Source organism: Ixodes scapularis, unplaced genomic scaffold (assembly GCF_016920785.2).
Source record: "Ixodes scapularis isolate PalLabHiFi unplaced genomic scaffold, ASM1692078v2 PGA_scaffold3__209_contigs__length_174095766, whole genome shotgun sequence".
In the NCBI taxonomy this organism is placed as follows: Eukaryota; Metazoa; Arthropoda; class Arachnida; order Ixodida; family Ixodidae; genus Ixodes; species Ixodes scapularis.
This window is the reverse complement of record NW_024609868.1, coordinates 77,530,479-77,546,898: the sequence shown is the minus strand read 5'-3', so window position 1 is coordinate 77,546,898 and position 16,420 is coordinate 77,530,479. Positions and strand designations below refer to the sequence as shown.

Below are 16,420 nucleotides of genomic sequence, written 5' to 3'. Positions count from 1 at the left end.
GTTCCGCAGGCGGCGACAGTCGCAAAAACAAAAAAGACAGGCGCGGTAACAGTACAGCGGCTTAAGCGCCTTTAAGCCACTGTAGCAACAGCAAGGAACTGCAGTTCCTTGTCTGCAAAAGAACCGGCTCTCGGCGTCTCTGCTCGTTCGTTGGCGGCAGTTGGCGTCGCGACCGCTTGCGCCATCTCTTGTCTTCCGTGCGAAACGGCGCCGTGTTGTTTCCAGACCGGTGGCGTCGCTGCGTTTTCATAAGCGCTAAGCCTTTTTCTTTCTTTACGTTTTCCTCAGGTAAGTTCGCTCTTCGCAAATTTTACAAAAACAATGCACCATCTGTGGGCAACGCTGCATAAAGTCGTAGCACGATAGGTTAAGAAACCGAATTTTCCGGTCGATTTAAAGAGCCTGGAGTCTCCTTGTTTCACCCTGTATATACATATATATATATATACATATATATATATATATATATATATATATATATATATATATATATATATATATATATATTGTGGCACGTTATTTAAAGTTTAGTAGATGTTTTCCCATTGATGTTAATGGGATTACATTAGGTATAACATGTATTTTGAAGAAATGTCAGCAAGGAATGCAGATATTTCTTGCAGATGACCAGAATTATCACCCCGGGCCGCCGTCACTCCCAGGCTCGGGGATTCCGGGTGCTACTGCGCAAGAGCGGCGCGCACGCGCGGAGCATTGGTCTGGCGAGCCTGGCGCAAAATACAGCGACACCTATTTCGCTCCGGGGCCGCCGAAGCGCGCCAGCCGCCGCCGGATGCGCTGGCTACGCCGAGGCGCCGGACTGTTAAAGGGATTGTCCGGTCAAGTTTTGTATTCGAGAAAACAATTGAATATCATTGTGACTGCCTCGAGACGGGTCGTACGTGCAATATCTGAATTTTATATGCCCCTCTGCGTGAGTAATTGAATTTATGCTGCTCCAATCGCATTCTAGCGTAAACGCTGCTTTCGTTGGCAACATTGAAGCTCTGACGTCACAGAACACAAAGCGAGCATTTTTGTCTGCTTCAGCGTGCTTCGTTTTTGTTGTTGTGCTCGACTTGTTTCGTAGTTGGGTTAGATTTTTGTAGCGTGGTTGGGTGCCACAACCACCGGGCAGCACGTGCGAGCTAAGACATGACGTTCCACACTTTTCCGTGAGACGTGCAGTGTCGAGCGAAGTGGATCGTTGCCGTGCGTAGGGGCTAGGTTCCCGTCGAGATCGAGATCGCGCTTATGCAGCAATCATCTCACAGAAGAGAGCTACGAGCTGAGCTCTAAGCGGACAGAAGGCTCGTAAGCTAAGGTGTGATGCTGCGCCAACGATATTGAACTATATCCATCCACTCCTCGCCCAAATCGAATTAATCAATTTGATAATGCGGCGAAACCGAAACCAACAGCTAGGCCATCTGGAAACGATACCAGAAGTTGTATTTAGCACGCTTGCAGCCCGATCCTGTTTGACCCGCGTGTGGAAATGGAGCGTGGCTACGAGTTACCAAGCTCGTCCAAGTCAAGTGACGACGTGCATTTGAACGATTCGCCGTTTGTCTTCGACCCGCGGACATCCCCTCTGAGGGAACGACCCGCAGCCTCATCACCGATCCAGTGGATCCGCTGACATTGGTACCCAGATTCCGCTTCGTGTACTTAGGTGCCGCTTCAGAGGCGAAATCTGCATCCTCTGCTTTGCAAGCGCCCCTAGTTCGATCGGTGGCCGTCGCAGTTGTGTTTGCTCAAAACGGCATACGTTTGCTCGAAGCTTACGGCTGTCTGCGAGTAATTTCCTGCTAAAAGGTGTGACTTTTTTTGCACAAGCTGGGGAACTGCATTAAAAGAACCTTATTTAAGTAGGGTACAGCCTAGGAGACTGTATAATTCGAAACAAAATACAAGACAACCATCGACCAACGCTTGTAATCCCGACCATCCGACAAACCTTTGCGTTTTGTGACGTCACGCAGCACCTACGGATGTCAGCCATTGACACTGGCGAAATTCGGGGTGCAGTTTCGTACGTACGCTCATGAAAGGTTTAATTAATAACGGGAGATAATATATCAAAATAAAAATGACGTTTGTTTACATGGAGGCTCCCTCGACCTAACGAGCGCAAGAACTTAAGTACTTCCGGTTTCGACCGGACAATCCCTTTAAGTGCCGGCTCGTCGCCAACGTCACGTAACCATATGGTGCGCGCGCGCGCTATACCACGTTACGTCGGACTATATCGAGCCCTTAATGTTTCAAAACACCTGTTTTTGAAGTTACCTTCATTTGACGACTGTGAAACACGCTCCGCTCAAGTTTCCTCGTCGTTGCGCCGTTATTGGCCGGTCGTCGGGGCTCTCTCTCTCTCTCTCTCTAGCGGCATAAAAAGAAAAAAGGAGTTTTTCGTTTTTTTTTGTTTTTTTTTCCGCTGTGACGACACACAACAAACGCCGACACCGAAATCCCTGCAAAGTGCCACTATTGCTTTATATGTACAGGATCATGCGGCATTCACTGTGAGTGACTGGTTTAGCCGGGACTATCAAACATACAAAGACAACGAGAGCTGTGTCGATGCAATTTTGGCGCTGCGTGATTGACTTCATGAGATAGTAGCGTCGGCGACGGCCAAACTTGAGAGTGAAACTGAGTTTATAGTGTCCCTTTTGCTGCATTTAGGCAGAGCCGCTTAATCGCGTCGATTGGCGTGACCAGAAGTTTAGACCATACCGCAGAAACACGTTACCTCTATCATAGAAGTGCGAAAACCCAGAGTTTGTTTCCAGCCAACTAACGCACTGCACTCCCGGTTCCCTCGGCAGGGTGTACAAGAAGCAGAGTCCCAACAGCCGGCTGACCCTGTACCTGAGCACGCGGGAGTTCGTGCACGCCACGAGCCGCACCACGGTGAGCGCCATCGACGGCGTCGTGCTCGTGGACCCGGCCTACCTCAAGGATCGACGCGTGTACGCCATGGTGCTGCTCACCTTCCGCTACGGACGCGAGGACGAGGAGGTCATGGGCCTCAAGTTCTTCACCGAGGCCATTCTAGACTTCAAGCAGGTACGCTGCGCGAGCGAATGACGGCGGCGTGACATCCTGTCACAGTGGCACGTTATGTGTTGTGACACTGTGCTACGCGACCCCACTGTTACGGCACGACTTTATATCGTGACGTCACAATATTGCGAGATTTGCGAGTATATCGCAATTTGTATACGGGACAAATGTCCCGGTATGGAGAATATCAAAGGAGCGCCTTAAAGTTTTTTTTTCTCGTGAGTACGAAGTGGAAATCGTTCAGTAGAGCGGTTGCAGTCGCGAGTTAATTTCTTTTTGTATACAAAACACAATATCAGGCAAATTTCGGCTCGTGAGTTGAACCTTGAATAAACCTTACGTAAGCGAAGCTATGAAGCTAGCGTCATAGTTAACAATTAAACCTCCATCTGTAGCAGAACACTCTTTTTACGTGCTCATTGTAATTTGCAAAACAAAGATTTCTTAAATATTTTTGTTGCTTTCTAGAGTAGTTTTAAGTTAGAAAACCGAGAATACAATATATGAGAGAACCAAACGTAAGGGCGCAAATTAACTGCAGAAGGTACATTCTAATCAACGAAACCTCGACACTCTTGACAAAAAGAGGACGACCCCCCCCCCCCCCCCCTTCCCAAGGTGTTGTACTCTTTGTGTTTTCACTCATCGCGCATGGTAAGAATATTGTACGCCTTCTGTGTGCCATAAAATATCTTCGCATTCCTATCAAAGGGAAGCTGAAGCGGTTTTGAGTTTCATTAAACGCACTTGATTTCTTCTTTTTTTTTTTTTAACCGACTCCAAGCGTCACCTTTGTCACAAAAAGTAGGCTCTATCATGCCCACATTATCTAGAAAGACACCTTTGAAGTTGCATTGAAACCACGCCCCTCCGCGGCAGAATGAGCGGGCAGTAATAGGAGAAGAGAAAAAATGACGTCACGAAATATTCGTCACACGTGCCCCTCGACTCGCAGAACCAGCGTCGTGAATCGTCGATATTGACCTAGTTGGGGATTCATGCTTCTGAAAGATGCCAGCTGAACGTAGGAATATACACAAAAAGAGAGAGAGATAGAAAAAAAAAGTCAAACTAACGGCTGGACTAGCAACTATTTACTGAAGATCTTCCGCACCAATTACTAAGTGTGGAAGAAGAGGTCATCCTGAGTAAATGGTTGCCAGTCGGGCAGTTTCGAGTATCTTTCTACCAAAGAGGCAAGCACCTAGCAAATCCGAGGAGCTTACGCGAAGTGGAGACGAAACGAGGTAAGAATTTCCTATTGATAGCTGAGCGACAGATGCAATTAGACTCGCGCTTGCTCATTTTATGACATCACGGCTCGACTAACCAATGACGTTCGTCGGCGGCTAGCGGCTGCACGTTTTTCAATTTTTTTTCACATTTAGTGCCATTTTGAAAACAAATAACGGTGATATTTAGATTTTCCAGGAAAAACTACGCAAAAAAAAAGCATTAACTCATTAAAAAATATCTACATTTTAGCTTTCCTTAAATGCAAGGCATTGGTCCAAGTCATACCAACAATATAGCATCCCCTTTCGATGGAACCTATCATGCTTTTTTCTCTAGGGGATTGAAAGGAGTCGGGGGGGATATAGAGAGAGAAAAACGCGAAATGAGAGTATCGAGAAATGGGGAGCTGTGGTCCCATCTCGACAACCTATATATTTAATAAAAATAAGAAAAGAAAATCTGTGGACTTGAACTAGGTCGTGTTTATCTAATATTGAAAATGTCGAGGGAGAGTCCCGAAGACGCACGTGACGTGACATCTGAGCGAGCCTTAGGGATCGAAGACATACAGAAAGACTAGTCGTTCCCCAGGTTTTCGTTTTCCATCAACGTAAATGGACGGGTATTACGTCTACTTAACTTGATTGCTTCCATTCCGTGAATAGGAAAGTACTCCCTTACGACTTCCAAAAACAAGCCCCTCTTTCGTAATAAATTATTATTTAAAATGTGCAGACGAATGAACCGCGGTGATCAAAGAGGAATGAACTTTGAGAGGGGCCGAAACAAACAATGATTACTGAGAGCCGAACTCGGACACGGCTAATTCCTGTTCTCCGGCGGCTTTGAGGTTTCACCTCTCTTTTGATCAGTAAGTCTATGCATACGCTTATTTAAATTATTAAACTTCCAGAGACCCCAAATAAGAAGACCTTTGATAGTTGTGTAATTAAATACTGAAATACGTATATGCCAACAGTTACTATTTCTTTTTTCTGTCTCTGCGGGAGGTGAATTTTGATATCAGAAACTGAGAAAATGAAACCCTGTGGGTGAGGAAAAAAATGTAGCTTAATATTAGTCGACACACAAAGAAAGAAAGACAGAAAGGAGTACAGATTGAACATAAAAAAGAACTTGGTTAAAGATATTTGGTGTTCTTGACCATCTACATTAGAGTGCATGTAATTCAATTTATTTAGAAGAGCTAAGTGGCTTATAACAGTAAATTTAGAAGGGATAAGTGACTTGTAAGTGAAATGCTCTGCTTGTTTGTGTTTTGCTTTTTTTAACTTTTCACGAGCATTTACATATTAGAGAAGTCTGAAATCACGCTCACTTGTTTCTCTAATTTACCGTTGTTTTTTATTCGTCTTACTTTATATACATACGAAAAACTGTCATCATTCCTCTTCCACTTACTTATTTAAACGGCGTGTTCAAAAGGAAGCTATGTACGGTTTCTTTTTTTTTTTTTTTCTCAAAAAGCAATGTTTGGAAGTCTACGCAAATTTCGATTTTGCGCCTAGGTTATCCTCCCAGGTGGATACTCTATGGAAGGATAATCGTGGCTCTTAATTTATAAATTATTTACAATTCGTTTAAGCTTTGTGTATATTGTAATTAGGATATATGTTCATAGTATCAACCTCAAGCCGGTCGAATTCCAATATAATTTTATTTTATGTAATTATAGCAACTCGCTCGCGTTTTGAGATATTCGCCTTCAAAGCTGCCACTCAATCCAGCAAATTAAATATACAAGACCGCGAATATGGGAGAGAAAGCGCTCCCCTGTGTGAGGCAGGCCGTTGCGTACGACATTCCGCATGGTGGCAACAGGGTTGAGCTAATAGCAGCACTTCTTCAGCAGCCGAAAGCGATAGAGGCACTGTTAATTATCAACCGCGTCCCGACGTCAAAGCGCGATGACACCGTGTCTTGCAACTGAATTTGTTTTAATGCGAAAGCATTAACTGTCTCATGGAACGAGCTGACGTCATCAGTTTGAAGCGCGAAAACGGCTCCTAGTTTCCGCGATCCCAATAGGAGCGATTCGCCTTCGGTTCCATTGACTGCCGCGCGTCGACGTGGCTCCCATTGACCGCTGCGCCATGGCCTCCGAGATCCCGAAGCAGGACGCAGCAGACGACAAAGGGAGCGGACGAGCGGCTTGCATGGTTTCGCATTCACAGCTCATAAGAAATGCTTAGGTGTACCTCAAGCATTTTTTTCAAGAAAAATGCAGTACTTTTTTTTATTTGTCATATTGAGTGCATGCACACCCCTGAAAGCGAGATGTGTCTGGAAGTTAAACTATGCCTGTCAGCTCCGAGCACTGGCAAGCGGAAGGGAGAGGGCACATAGTACGGTGGTTGCCGTGCGGTGGAGCCACCTAGGCGTACAGACCTGCCGTGTAGTGAAGCCAACCATCTCTTCCGTAGGAGGTTTAATGATGTCGCCCCAGCAGCACCGACAGCAAGAAATCTAAATTTATTTATTTATTTATTTATTTATTTATTTAAAATACCCTCAAGGCCATTGGCATTACAGAGAAGAGTGGGGGTTAGTGGCAGTAGTACACTTCGCAGCTCAATCTGAGCAGTATAGATTATTTATGGCAGTCCTAAATAAATGGTCAGGAACAATTGTTGCGATAGATGCGGGAAGGTGGTTCCAATCCACTGAAGTTTTCGGAATGAATGACTCTTGGAATGCATTAGTGTTGCATTTTAGAATGTCTACTTTATACATATGATCAATGCGAGGTGAAATATGAAGGTTGATTCAGCAGTCGGTTGTGAAGTAATGAGTTAGTATGGACTGGGCATGGGAACAGCCATACGATGCGGACGGCTAACGTTTTTCGCTTCTTCTGTACGCAGTTGATGTTCAGCACATGCTTCCTACCAACAGTGGATTCAAGTTCTACAGTTCGACTCGCAAAACCTGTCACAGCGGCGGGTAAACTGCCAGTCATCAACAAGAACACGCCACTTCGTCTCCCACCGGACACGCCCACCATCCTGCCAAAAACGTTCGAGAGGCCAGCCTCATCATCAGCGACATCAGCGGCGCCACACGATAAGAGGGACCGGCCGATCGCCTATGCTTTCACTGGGCATGGGAACAGCCATACGATGCGGACGGCTAACGTTTTTCGCTTCTTCTGTACGCAGTTGATGTTCAGCACATGCTTCCTACCAACAGTGGATTCAAGTTCTACAGTTCTACTCGCAAAACCTGTCACAGCGGCGGGTAAACTGCCAGTCATCAACAAGAACACGCCACTTCGTCTCCCACCGGACACGCCCACCATCCTGCCAAAAACGTTCGAGAGGCCAGCCTCATCATCAGCGACATCAGCGGCGCCACACGATAAGAGGGACCGGCCGATCGCCTATGCTTTCACTGGGCATGGGAACAGCCATACGATGCGGACGGCTAACGTTTTTCGCTTCTTCTGTACGCAGGTTAGTAATATCGATTCTTTGTACACTAAAAAATCAAGCGACGTTTTTCTTTTGGTGTTCCCATGCCCACGGGAGTTGTTCTCGATCGTCGGTCAGAGTAGAGATGTTGTAAAATTGCTGATGCTATGCGGCGACGTTGAGGTAAACCCCGGTCCTGAAACGCGTAACAAACAGCTTGACGACATGTGCAAACTGCTTCAAGATGGTCAGTCTAAACTACTAATGGTTGTAAATGAAATCAAAACAAATCAACAGCAGTTGGAAGACAAAATCACTGACATCTCTAACCGGCTCCAGAATGTGGAAACTAAGACTAATGTTCTTGATAGACTGGATTGTGAAGTACGCACTACACATCAGGTTCTAGAAGAAGTTAAAAAAGAAAATGCATTCTTGCGTGCTAGACTTGACGACCTCGAAGATCGGTCTCGGCGAGACAATCTAATCTTTCATGGTATAGATGACTCGCCCTCAGAGACCTGGGCCCAATCTGAGCAAAAAGTACACTCGCTGCTTTCTAACGTCCCTGAGCTGAGCATTTCTGAAGAGGGAATCACTCGTGCGCACCGGCTTGGTACGTTTTCTCGAAACAAGTGTCGACCAGTAATGGTAAAACTTGTGTCAACCAAAACTAAAGAGAGCATCCTTTCAGCAAAAGCTAAACTAAAAACATGGAACGTCTCAGTCAATGAAGACTTCGCACCAGCCACACGTTATGCGCGCAAGAAGTTGTTTGACTTCGCAAAATCTCAGAGTCCCAATAGTATATTTAAGATAAGGTACAACATGCTTCACCTAAACAAGAAGTGTTACGCCTACTGCAGTACGAGTGACGAAGTTTATGAAATTTCTAGTACTACCAGTGCTACTGATAGAGGTGCCGAGTCACTCCAACCGCAACACGTGCAATCAGCAACGTCATAACAATCGTGCACTCTTCCAGTCAAAGATTCGACGGTGGAAAATGTTTCTGTTTTCTTTACAAATATCCGAAGCGTAATAAAGAAACGCGATGAATTGTGCTCCGCTCTTGATTCTGCTTCTGCCGACATCATTGTGTTGACCGAGACATGGCTCTCTAGCAAAATACGTAACGATGAACTTTTTTTTTGTGATAAGCAGTACAAAGTTTATCGGCATGATAGGGATTCGCGGACGGGCGGAGGCGTGCTGGTTGCAGTTGCTGATTACATTGAGTCATCCCATATTAACTTAGCATCTAGCTTAGAAATTGTGTGTGTACGTTTCCAACTAAGTCACAGAAACATTGTTGTCTGTGCATGTTACCGCCCACCTACCTTTGCTAAGAATTTTGTGGAGTTATTACATGACACACTTAGCGGGATTGTTTCAAGGTTTCCTAACTCGCAGCTATTTATTTTTGGCGATTTTAACTACCCAAATATTAACTGGTCACAAGATATTCCTATTTGCGTGCCTTATTCTTCTGAAAGCAACGATTTCCTAAATCTCTGTGCAGATTTTAATCTTTCGCAATTAGTAACCGAGCCCACGAGAATTACGTCCTCAGCATCCAACGTTCTTGATCTTATTTTAACTACGTCTAAGGACCTCGCAGAGCCGATCTCTTATCTTCCAGGTCTTAGCGACCATTTAGCCTTGCATTTTTTCCTGAAAAGTCCTAAGAACAATCCTGCTGATTGTGTCAAACACATCCGTGATTACGCCAGAGCCGACTTTGAATCCATAAACCGCGAGCTATGTACATTCATGGGCTCTTATATGCAGAATTTTTCAGAACGATCGGTTGAAGGCAATTGGTGTCTGTTCAAAGATAAAATTACTTCATTGATCACCAACTACATTCCCTGTCGTGTTGTCAAATCAAACTCGAAATCACCTTGGTATAATACGACTTTAAAAAGGCTGTCTAATAAGAAAAAGCGCTTGTTTCGAGCAGCTAAATCATCAATGTCTCCCGATCGCTGGGCCGCGTACCATTCGGCAGCTGAAGTATACAAATTGGCCGTCGATGAAACTAAATATAACTTCTTCAGCATAAAATTACCCTCAATGCTCACTAACAATCCAAAACAGTTTTGGAACTTAGTCAACCCTGCCGACAAACATTTAATACAACTTAAAAATTTAGGCGGAGAGGTGATTTCTGGTGAAGATTGCGCTATGACTTTCAACGAAAGTTTCATCAGTGTCTTTAGTGATTTCTTAGGTGCCAACCATCCCGTACTACCATCTTCTGATTTTTTGCCCATGTTACCAATTGTGTTTGATCCACCCGGTATTGTTAAAATTATTGAAAACCTCAAGCTGTCGTCGGCATCAGGTGTCGACGAGATAAACGCGAAATTTCTAAAAAATACCAAAATGTACTCCTCAATCATCTTGTCATCTTTGTTTCAACAATCACTTGATCATGGCGTCTTACCCGAGGACTGGAAGGTAGGGAAGGTTGTTCCAATTCACAAAGCTGGTGACCGTTTCTCCCCTTTCAATTACAGGCCAATATCTCTTACTAGCGTACCCTGCAAAATCATGGAGCACATAATTTCTTCACAGCTCTCGCGTTTCCTGGAGTGCAACTCCTTCTTTAGCCCTTTTCAACATGGATTCCGCAAATCTTTCTCGTGCGATACTCAGCTTTTAGTTTTCACCCACAACCTCCACTCGGCTCTGGACCGTGGATCTCAGACTGACTGCATCTTTCTGGACTTTGCAAAGGCTTTCGATAAGGTAACACATAAACTACTACTATACAAGCTTAGCCTACTCAGTATTGATCCATATATCTTATCTTGGTTAGAGTGTTTCCTCACTAACAGATCGCAATTTGTAACTGTCAATAACAAAAACTCGTCATCGTCCCTCGTTAAGTCCGGTGTACCACAGGGTTCTGTCCTAGGCCCCCTCTTATTCTTAGTATATATCAATAACCTACCTACTAGCATTTCCTCCTCCATAAGCGTATTTGCGGATGATTGCGTTGTTTACCGTGAAATTACTAATGACTCTGACGTACACATAATTCAATCTGATTTAAATGCAATTTCTTCCTGGTGTGATGCTTGGCACATGAAACTAAACACTATGAAGTGTAAGACAATGAGGATTTCTCGCAAAGCAGCACTCTGTCCTAACTACTTCCTATCAAATAACATCCTTGAAAACGTATCAACTTACAAATATCTAGGTGTTCATATCTCTCCTGACCTATCATGGAAAACTCACACCGAATATATCGTTAATAACAGTAACCGCATGCTTGGATATTTAAGACGTAACTTTTCTCTAGCTCCATCATCATTAAAATTACTACTTTATAAAACACTGGTGCGACCAAAACTTGAATATGCATGCTCGGTCTGGGATCCCGGTACAGAAAGCCTCATATCAGCGCTTGAAGCCATCCAAAACCGGTCAGCACGTTTTATATTATCAAAGTACCATCGTACATCAAGCGTCACATCCATGAAAGCTAGTCTCTCACTGCCCCTCTTTCCACTCGTCGCACTATCTCCCGTCTCTGTTTATTCCATAAAATTTACTATGCCAATTCACTCTTGAAAGAACAACTAATCAGTGCTCCCATCTACGTATCCTCTCGCCTCGATCACTGCTGCAAGGTTGGTATACCCACTTCCATTTCAAATTCTTTTTTCAAATCTTTCATCCCAAAAACATCTCGTGATTGGAACGGCCTTCCCTCACCCATTGCGTCCATTGGCGATTTTGTCCTCTTTAAAGAAGCTTTAACAAGTTACTATTCATGATCTGTGCCGGACTAACCATTTTCAGCGTTTTTTGTACTTCCGTTGCCCACCCCCTCTGGAATGCTTCGGCCCTGAGGGTATAATAAATAAATAAATAAATAAATAAATATCTTATGAAAAAGACATAAGCGAGCTATTTTACGACGTAAATTGAGGTTAGGCAACAATAGGCTAGTTTTCATTCATCTCACGCTTGCGGTGCGATGAAAGTTATTAAGAATAAAACGAGCAGAGCGATTCTGAACTAATTCCAGGGCGTTAGTTAGTTTGGAATGACCGGGGTCCCAGATAGAAGAAGCTCATTGTAATTTAGAGCGTACAAGCGTTTTGTACAGAGTTAGTTTCAAAGATGAAGGGGCAAGTGAAAAGTTTCGTTTTAGATAACCCAGCATTCGATTAGCGTTATTAATAACATACTCAACATGCATTTGCCAGGAAATATCTGAGGTTATATACACGCCTAAGTATTTATAAGAAGAGACAGAATGTAAGGGGACATCTTCGAGAAAATAAGAAGAAGGAAAATTACATTTACGCGATACTGTCATGGCCTTGCATTTAGTCGTGTTAAGTTCCATCCACCATAATTCACACCACTTTGAAACATGGTTGATGTCAGTTTGTAAATTCAGAACATTCGAGGCGTTATAACTTCTCTGTAAATAACACAATCATCAGCGAATAAACTAATTGAAGAAGAAATCGAATTCGGCAAAACGTTAATATAGATAAGGAACAGTAGCGGACCTAATACAGAACCTTGCGGCACTCCAGAATGGACGGAGGCGAGCGGGGATGTTTCATCGTTAGCGGTTACACACTGGGAACGATTAGTGAGAAAAAAAGTTATCCAGGACAGAACATTTGCGTCAATGTTAAGACTGTTAAGTTTTAATAGCAGCAGCTTGTGTGAAACTTTATCGAATGCTTTGGAAAAGTCCAAAAAAATGCAGTTTAAATGGGACCCTCGGTCAAGCGCTAGGTGCAAATCATGGGTGAATGACAAAAGTTGCGTTTCGCAAGAGAAGGATTTACGAAAACCATGCTGAGCGGTGCTGAAGGAAAGGTTAGATTCTAAAAATTGAACTAGTTGTGAGTACATGATATGTTCTAGTATCTTGCATGGAATGCTAGTAAGCGAAATTGGTCGATAGTTATCCGAGCAATATTTATCACCTCCTTTGTGGATTGGCACCACTTTCCGTACCTTCCAATCAGCAGGCAACTCTCCAAGTGAAAGCGACTGGGAGAAAATTTGAGATAATATCAAAGAGCAATACATTTTTGTGTTTTTGAGGAACTTTGAGTTAATGCTCTCGGTGCCAGCAGAGGAAGAAAGTTTTAAGTTATCGATTATTTTAACAATACCAAATGGGTTGACAAGAACGGGTCCCATAGGCAAAAAATCACTCGCGTCAAATCTACAAATAGGCGTGTTAATAACAGTCTGAAAGGACTTAATAAAAACATCATTCAAAACGCGAGCACATTCATCGCTATTAATTACGTCTCCATTCGCGGCCTTGAGTGAAATTACGAATTTTTCTTTTTTACTAACAACATTCCAAAACTGCTTTGGGTTAGTGGCTAACATAGACGGTAGCTTAACGTTAAAATACTCGTTTTTTGCATCTTCAATAGCACTTTTGTAAACTGCATTGGCGTTCTGATAAGATTCCCAACGGTTACAGGTATTGGAAGATTTCGCGGCACGAAACAATCTCTTTTTCTTGTTCGATAGCCTCCTCAGTAATGGGTTATACCATGGTGATTGATGGTGAGACGTTACAGATCGCAGTGGAATGTACTTGTCGGTGAGAACAGCGACTTGACCCTTAAACATATTCCAGTTCTGCTCAACAGAACGCTCGGAGCAGTTAACAAAATAGTGATCAACGAACTGACTCAGGGCATCGTTTATAGCGTCGAAATTAGCTTTTCGGTAGTCACGAATAAGTTTTATCTGCTTTCTACTATTACACTTTGGTATGCTTAGAGAGATAAGTAACGAGCAGTGATCACTTAGTCCTGGTAGGTGAGATCTTAGGGATACAAGGTCAGGTATGGAGGTTAGAACAAGGTCAAGAATATTAGCTAACGTGGCTGCAATCCTTGTGGGTTCTGTAACTAGCTGCGACAAGTTAAAATCGGAACACATGTTCAAGAACTCAAAACACTCCGACGAAAATGGATTAGGAAACGGGCTCTCATGTGACCAACAGATGTTTGGGTAATTAAAATCACCTAGAAAAAATATTGGACTGTTTGGAAACCTTCTTACAACTATATTGATAGCATCATGAAGTTCGTTTACAAAACTAGAGGTACACTTCGGCGGACGATAGCAAACACAAAGAATAACTTTTTTATAACTCACTTCAAAAAAAAAAACGCAGAGAAACTCAATATTTAACGCCAAGTTTACACAATAGGAAACAATACAGTCGGCTACTGCAATTAGTACACCACCTCCAGATCCAAACTGCCTATCGGAACGATACACGTTAAACCGCTTTTGACAATCAAATATTTCACTATTCCGTACTGTAGCGGAAAGCCACGTCTCGGTGAGTACGACAACGTCAGCCAATGACGATTCAAGCACAGCGCATAACTCATCTCGCTTTTTTAGCACGCTCCTTATGTTAGTAAAAAAGATAGACATATTTTGGGAAGAATGACCATGATCGTTTCTCGGTTGCTATGACGAAGGGGGTTCATTCGCTGACTCAGCAAGGACGCCAGCGGCTGTATCGGCGAGACTCAACTCAGAAGGAGCCCCGAGCTCGCGCACACTATCAGTTTCGGAGCAGTAACATAAATCTTTTTGTCAAAATAAAGCTTGTTGTACCGTAATCTAAAGTTAATATTAGGATTTAATGCCTTCGCAACTTCGATTAATTTCTTTCTAGCCTGACGTGTAGCTGGTGAAAAATCCTCATTAATAGAAATGCCACTGCCTTTTGCCTTCGTTCTTAACGACAAGATGCTCTCTCTAGATTTCGAATTCGCAAATATTACAATAATCGGTCGGCACTTGTTCCCGAGAAACAGGCCTATCCTGTGCGCTTGAGCTATGGCGTCATCTGTGACCTCCATATTCATTACCTGCGAAAACACCGCTCTAACCTTCTCCTCAGACTGACTCATCGTTTCTGACGGAACGTCCTCGATTCCGTGGAAAATTAAATTATCACGTCTAGACCGGTCCTCTATCTCGTCCATGCGCTCACGCAGGAGAGAATTCTCTTTCCTGGCGTCATCAGCAATGCACTGTGCAGCATGTAGTTGCTTCTGCCATTCGTTAAACTTTGCAGACTCTTTCTCTACTCTTGTGAGCCTACTGTCGACTGAGGTGAGGCTATTTTCCATCAGTTGTTGGTTTTTCTTAATTTCATTTACGGAACTCATTAGCATCTCCTGGCCAAAAAACAAAGCGTACAGTCCGCTCGTTGACATCCTGCAGAAGCTTCAACATTTCATTAAACTGTTTGATCTGTGCATCTGACATAGGTCCCGGATTAAGTTCTATATCGCCGCTCAGAATCCGTACTAACGTACACAGTGCATCTAAGCAGTCAGACACACAACAACACACTGCACCTGGGCGAGGCAGCACTACCAGGCCACGATAATCGCTTTTAAATTCAGAGTAAGAATGCCGTTTACCAACCTGTAGTAGGAAGAGCACAGGATTAGATGGCTGCCACATCGCTGCGTAGCTGCCTCGCCCACTGACGAAACACGCGCCAAACAGGAGGGCGTCTTGCGAAGATTTGAGTGTTGCCGATGACGATTCGGTGCCGCCGAAAACAGGAGAGCACTCAGGCGAAAAGTTCTGATAATCGAGAGGCCAACAATCCTGGCAACCGCGACTGGCATTCCTGATGACCGGGAAAGGCGCTTTCAGGAGAGTCTGGTATCTTGATAGCACTGTAGAGTCGTCGTAGTCCACAGGTAGGGCATGCCAAGCGACAATCTGTAGTAGGAAGAGCACAGGATTAGATGGCTACCACATCGTTGCGTAGCTGCCTCGCCCACTGACGAAACACGTGCCAAACAGGGGGGCGTCTTGCGAAGATTTGAGTGTTGCCGATGACGATTCGGTGCCGCCGAAAACAGGAGAGCACTCAGGCGAAAAGTTCTGATAATCGAGAGGCCAACAATCCTGGCAACCGCGACTGACATTCCTGATGATTGGGAAAGGCGCTTTCAGGAGAGTCTGGTATCCTGGTAGCACTGTAGAGTCGTCGTAGTCCACAGGTAGGGCATGCCAAGCGACAATCTGTAGCACAGGATTAGATGGCTGCCACATCGTTGCATAGCTGCCTCGCCCACTGACGAAACACGCGCCAAACAGGGGGGCGTCTTGCGAAGATTTGAGTGTTGCCAATGACGATTCGGTGCCGCCGAAAACAGGAGAGCACTCAGGCGAAAAGTTCTGATAATCGAGAGGCCAACAATCCTGGCAACCGCGACTGACATTCCTGATGATTGGGAAAGGCGCTTTCAGGAGAGTCTGGTATCTTGGTAGCACTGTAGAGTCGTCGTAGTCCACAGGTAGGGCATGCCAAGCGACAATCTGTAGTAGGAAGAGCACAGGATTAGATGGCTACCACATCGTTGCGTAGCTGCCTCGCCCACTGACGAAACACGCGCCAAACAGGGGGGCGTCTTGCGAAGATTTGAGTGTTGCCGATGACGATTCGGTGCCGCCGAAAACAGGAGAGCACTCAGGCGAAAAGTTCTGATAATCGAGAGGCCAACAATCCTGGCAACCGCGACTGACATTCCTGATGATTGGGAAAGGCGCTTTCAGGAGAGTCTGGTATCCTGGTAGCACTGTAGAGTCGTCGTAGTCCACAGGTAGGGCATGCCAAGCGACAATCT

The 16,420-nt window shown here is 44.4% G+C and overlaps 1 protein-coding gene across 1 annotated transcript in view; it reads left to right on the top strand.

Annotated features, from left to right (window-relative positions):
* Positions 1-2,514: 2,514 nt before the first annotated feature.
* LOC120840107 (arrestin homolog) overlaps positions 2,515-16,420 on the top strand; it is a 91,283-nt gene continuing 77,377 nt past the window's right edge. Inside the window, exons 1-2 of the mRNA XM_042292781.1 lie at positions 2,515-2,528; positions 2,835-3,075. Of these exons, the coding sequence (XP_042148715.1) occupies positions 2,515-2,528; positions 2,835-3,075 (255 nt within the window). The remainder of the gene's footprint in view (positions 2,529-2,834; positions 3,076-16,420) is intronic.